Source organism: Charadrius vociferus, unplaced genomic scaffold, assembly GCF_000708025.1.
Source record: "Charadrius vociferus isolate BGI_N301 unplaced genomic scaffold, ASM70802v2 scaffold174, whole genome shotgun sequence".
Lineage (NCBI taxonomy): Eukaryota > Metazoa > Chordata > Aves > Charadriiformes > Charadriidae > Charadrius > Charadrius vociferus.
Window position 1 is genome coordinate 2,018,412 of NW_009648441.1, and position 6,260 is coordinate 2,024,671.

Here is a 6,260-nt window from a genome sequence, read left to right on the forward strand (position 1 = left end):
TCCCTACAAAATCTGTTAATTGTCTTTTAATTATCATTTTTGCCCATTAGGGATGAGAGGGATTCTGGTTCTTTAACAGATTTGACTTCAAATATGCAAGTGCCAAAACTGGTACCTCAGGATAATCCTGGCTCTCATTAGTGGACTACCTGAAAATAATGTTTTTGGGGAAGAGTACAAAAACCCCACAGAAGAAGAAATGCTTAATATTTCAGCTGTTCACTGTCTGCTTTGTTGCAGAAAGTATCTTTGTGGTCACATGTTTGAAAGGATTAGGACATCTAAGCGGTGATCCTCTGAGTGCTTCATACAGGGAACGCCAAGCTTGGGGGATTTTCAGTGCTCTATGGTTTGGTGACACGCAATGTGATGCTGGAGTATGTTACCTATCTGTGGGATAGCTACCCCAATTTAAACAATACCGGCTACAAGTCTTGTTAAAACACGGCAATTTGTTTTAAAATGGCTTTTAGTTTTGTAAGAGCCAAGATTCTTGGGTAGGGTTGTGAGTAAGTGTGCAGGTGGCAGAACTTGAAGAGCTCATCTCAGCAGTTCTTACCAGTAACTAGCAATCGACTATCTATACTTTATCCAATAAAAGTGTCATTTAAATAACTTTAATCAGGTTTGAGTTAACATCCCCTGGGAGCACATTATATCTTTTAAAGATATTGTTCCAGGCAACAAGTATTTTCAGATTGGCACTGCTTCATTGGTTAAATTCATATATTTTAATTTACTGTCATAACTTCAAGGGCTGAGAGATGGTAAAAAAAAGTGTAGTCTACAGCATAATGACGTGATAGCTTTTTAATAAACTGGCAAATATGTACATACTTGCATCTCCCTAGTATCATGCTGTATCAGGGTCCTGATGTCTCCTTCAGGGTAGGAGGATTGGTAGAAATGCAACTTGTTTATTAAATTTCCAACTACAAAGGAAAACCATGCTTTTCTGTTACAGAAAGTCTTATATGGAATAGCATTATAATAATTAGGTAAGTTTAGTGTTATATCGATTGAAGTAAGTCTGTAAACAAGGTCTGAATTTGTAATTAGGTAATTTTTAATTTCAGCTGAGAAAGTTACTATACTGCTATGTACTAGAAGGAGGTACGTGTCCCAGAACATGGTGAGAGCAGCAGTTCAGCTCAGTAGTTGTAGTGGTACTCACCAATTCTGTACTTAAACTCATTCTCCCTAACCTCATTTTTCAGGAAATTATACCCAGATCAAATGGACTCTTTAAAATAAAGTCATTTTAAAATTGATTTGATGGTTTCCTACTTACAGTGGTAGGCTTGGTAAAATAGCAGAACAGGAGAACTGATTAAATTTACTGATGGTTTACAGTCCAATTCCATACTATTTATGTACCAAGGTAAGTTCTCTGTCTTTAGTGGACAGATTCTGAATGCATGAGTAACCATGTTAATATGTATATATTTAAGTCTTCTTGTTGAACATACAGCTGTCTATCAGAATGCTAATCTGATGATTTTCAGTTTCCAATATAAAACATCATTGTTCAGTTACATTTAAAATAAAAATGGAGTTCTAAGTGTATCTTAGAGTTGCTCCTTTTATTTTCATGCTGTGCATGAGAGGACTTGCTTAAGATGATGGTAACTTTAAACCATTTTGACTTTTGTATCTTCTAATATTTTTGTGTAGCTTCTGTTTTTAAGCATAGAACAAGAAATACAGAAAATGTTAAGTATACACATGACAGTTAGTTACATAAAATGAAGGCAGCTAGTAGCACTACTGCAATATTCACAATTAGAGATAAAATCAATATATTTAATAATTTAACTCCTAAACACCATTGCAGAACAGGAAGTTCAGTCTTTATTTTCTAAATGATACCAAGACCTGCTGCTGCTGCAACAATGGAGAGGAGGGAAGCAAAAAGCATTCTCTGTGTATTTCTGCAGTTTACAAGGCAGTTTAACATCAATTCAAAATGTAAGATGAACCATGGTGCAACTTTCAAAAGTGTTTACTATACCTCATCATGCATGTCTGAAGTTGTTTCACAAATAATGTAAGCAAATATGCATTTACCATAATATTTAGCATATTTTCTCTCTTTAATTGTCCTGTGACAAAATCAGAGACTTTTTTTTTTGTCCAAATCATTCTCTTATTCTGTCTTTTAAGCTTGCTAGCTGTCATGGGCAAGCATTTTGTTTCATCAATTACATCTTGATGTAGAATACACTCTTTTAAAAGTTTCCTGTTGCCGTATAATCTATAAAAATAATGGTGTAAACATTAAGGCAGAGGAACTCATGGCATTTTAAGATCAGTGTCAGAGATTCTATCCCAGGTTAAGTGATAGTAATTAAAAAGACAGGAGACCTGGAGACAAGTTTGCACAAGAGCCAGCAATGGAGCTGAACCAACACAGCAGCTACTGGGAATCACTGGGCAAGGACATCTAACTGAATGGTGCTATGTAAACCACCAAAGAGCATTGGTTTTGACACACAAATGTTACCATTTAATATACATAATAATCCTCAACATGAAAAATCTGCTGCTGCAGCAAAGACTGAGGTACTTTTCAGTGGCACAACTGCATGGGAGGAATAATTGTGTAAGGCTAATAAAAGTGATGTAATCAATTTGCAATCATGCTTTCCTGTAAACTCACTTTTAATGTTACATTTCGTAAATACAGGCATTATATCCAAAAAGCATGTGACTCCTTCTGTAGACATGACTGACAAGCCCTATGTGCAATGTGCTTCCAAAACAAACATGACTCAATACCTTTGGGTCGGTAACTCATACAAACGATTAAGATGTTTTCTGGTAATGTTCCTAAAATGTATCTTAGACAAAGTATCGATTCATATGTTGGAGAAACACAATCAAAATTGGGTTTATAAAAATCTGAAAATCTGTACGCTGCATGATAATTGTGCTTTCTTGTAGGATACACAGTTACCCAAACTAGTTGATTATATTGCTATATTTAAGCATATTTGTTATATTAAATAAAAAAAACCAAAACGTTCTTGAAATCTACAGTTTCACCAGACCAGCACATCTTTCAGCACGACCACTGTGGTAGCTACTTGTGACATAAAGCACGCGAAAGAAAAACATGTGAAAATGTGATTTGTGGAACTTACAAAACCCCCTTTTTGTTTAATTTCATAATGATGGAATCACAGATGTAGGTAAGTTCACAGCTGGCACAATTTGAAGTGTATTTTCATGTAGGCCAAGCACAAGGTTCTCAGCAGAAGTTACCAGTAATATAACGGTGAGTCCCCAGATCCTAAGGTGATCCCTGCAAGTAGTGACAAACCTCTCAGATCCTCTTACCTATAGTTTGCTAATTAACCAAGGAAATAATTCACTATTTCTCTATCTGTTTGACAATGCCAGTTTACTTAAAACAGAAATCATTTTGTGCTGAGCTATGGCATGAAATATGTGGCTTATGAAAAGCTGAAAATAGGCTGTAAAAGGTTGTTAAAAAATATCAAAGGGGTTAATTAGGAAAGTGAACAGTCAGAGGAGTAAGAAGTGCTACCCCCAAACCTATGCTGAAAGTGATGCATATTTAAGGTATTAACCTATCAGACTGCCAGATAAACATTACTTGTTTGGAGTTAAAAAATTAAAATAAAATAAAAATTCCACAGTAATTGGATACTTGGTACATAATGTATTCAGAAAAAGTATATAAAATTAATGGATAACCTACTCCCTGATTGGCTGAGCCACTTAAAGATCGGACAAATTATAGAATATAGTGTTAATGGTTTGTTGACTGGCTATATTCTGAATAGCTCAGCAGACTAGAATTATTGAGTGTCTCATTGTGCCACAGGTTTCCTTAACCAAAAAAAGTAGATTACTCAGCAATTAAGTAAGGACTTTATAAGGACTTCTGGAGATTAAGATTAAATAAGGTACTGAAGAAAACAGTGCCCAATGATCAATGTTTCTAACTCAAAAAATGCCAAGCCCCCATTTCATTTCTCTTTGAACTGGCTTGCTCCAGAGCTAGTCAGCAACAATGAAAGTGATTGCTAGAAGATCAACGAGCTGTTTCTTGTCCGATTCCTGAGGTTACACATTTTCTGAGACTCATTTTTTTCTTTTCCTTATGGGATTGATCTGCACTGCTGAAGTCAGTGAATGTGTACGCCGAATTTGACATAATGTTGAGAAATTACTCCTTTCTCCACTGAAATCACTTGTGAGAAGAATTGCAAAAACTGTTTATCACATAGTATCAAAACCCAGTTTGAGTAAGAAATCATGGACTGTCTCATAATACTGGAAGTTGTCCGCAGGCTTAAGTCTGGTGTGAGCTTCAGAAAACAGTTTTAGAGGCTGAAGGGTTTGGGAAAGTTTTTAAAATATAAATTATTTTATATGCATTTAAATTATATATGAGTATAATGTTTTATAATGTTTTATATCTGCATCCACATACACACATGCATGCACAGAGCAGTCCTCTCCGTGCTGGAAAACCCAGACTGTTATCTCTAGCAGACCTTGAAAGAGTTGTCAAATGTGATCATGCCAGGCAGTAATTTCTCCATAGCTGCAGTGCAGTTTGTTAGCTACATTAAGCACTATGGTTCATACTCCCTCTCCTAGGGATAAGCCCACCAGAAAAGGAAAAGAAACTATGTAACTGCCACAGGGTGAAAACAAGTGTTACAAGAGCATCATTCAGAATGAGGAAGGGTTTGTGTCTGCGCTCTGGTGTGTGCACAATGGCTTTTAATTGTCTGGAGAGATCTGCTGAAAACTGCAGAAATGTTCTCCTCATCTGATAGCTCGTGAAAATAAGCAACCTAACTGGCAGTAGTGGACACTTTGTAGCTATGCTACTGTTATAGTTATTGAAATATTATTGAGAAGCATCATTTCACGGGGAGGGGGGAAAGACAACCATTTTTTTCCAACCCTTTTTTCACCACTTCAGCTACTGAAATCTTTCTAAAAGAAGTTATCCAAGCCATATTGCCTCTAAAGGCTATACAGACGCGATATACGCACTGCCTCTGAACCTCTTCTGGGGCTTAGTTTTGGAGCATAAGATGCTACCTCATGATCAAGGGGCTGATGTCATCAGCCAGGGATGGGTCTGTGGAGCTGCACAGTGGTGTCACATGATGCAGAAATAGAGGCTGTACTACCCACTGCGACTCGGGGTAGGAGGTTAGGACAAACTCACATTAATAGGCCTTTTCCCTGCCCAACCATGTTCCCCAAAACTGGGGCTCTGAGGCTACATCTTCATTTCACATTTAACTCTTAGTTCCACCTAGCTCAACTGAGAGAAGGCCATAATGCAAAATTCTATTTGAACTGAACACAACAGAACCAGCAGCTGTTAATTGTGCTCATTCAAGCTCTAGTCCCTCCCTCCGTGACAGATCAAAAATGAAAATCGGTCATCAGTCAGAGGTTTGTGCATGTAGGTGTACATACAGAGCTCAGGTATGGCATAACGTCAGGTACAAAGCAAGCAACTGAAGGCAAGCTTGGAAAAAAAAAAAAAGGACACCTGTAAGACGGTGTGATCAGAAAGTGTCAGCACGTACAAGGCAGAAAGTTAACTGATTTTAGACACAACTTAAACTGAATCTCTGTTCAGCTTTGCTTCTTAGTTACACACCCGACCGCAGAAGGCACGGGAACTGTACTACCGGTTTAACTGTATACACGGAAGGGGCACAACCTCCACGCTACAGGGGGATGAAAGGAGAGGCCTGAAACTCGGCGTTCCAACGCCTGGAAATAAACCGCCGGCCCGGGGGCTACCGGAGCCCCATGGCTCAGCAGCAGGCACCCGGCGGTCAGCCCAGCCCTTCGCTCCCTACCCGGCGGCAGGCGGGACTAGCGAGGAGGAGGAGGAAGCCAGGGGATCGGTGGGAAGCCAGGCGAGAGACAACAGGGGGCCGCTGAGGGGACAGAGAAAGCCCGACGGACCCCACCGGCGGGGCAGACGGCGCCCGGGGGCAGATAACGGACGCCCCGCCCCGCTGGCGAGCACGCCCCAACCGCCTACCGCGAGCATGCGCAGAGGGGAGGGAAGGCCGTGGCCGCGCATGCGCGCTGGTCGCCCCGCGCCCCATTACCTGCGAGCCGCCTGGTAGCGCCGCTTTTTTTTTCTTGGCGGAGCCGCCGCCCGTCCCCGGGCTCGCCGGGCGCTTCTTGCTTCGGGACGGGGCGCCGGCGGGGGGAGAAGGCGCCGCCGGGGGCAGGCTCACCATTTC

The 6,260-nt window shown here is 40.2% G+C and overlaps 1 protein-coding gene across 1 annotated transcript in view; it reads right to left on the minus strand.

Annotated features, from left to right (window-relative positions):
* Nucleotides 1-6,257, minus strand: part of INO80C (INO80 complex subunit C) — a 30,797-nt gene extending 24,540 nt beyond the window's left edge. Inside the window, 1 exon segment of the mRNA XM_009885453.1 lies at nucleotides 6,123-6,257. Coding sequence (XP_009883755.1) covers nucleotides 6,123-6,257 — 135 coding nt within the window.
* Between the last annotated feature and the right edge of the window lie 3 nt (nucleotides 6,258-6,260).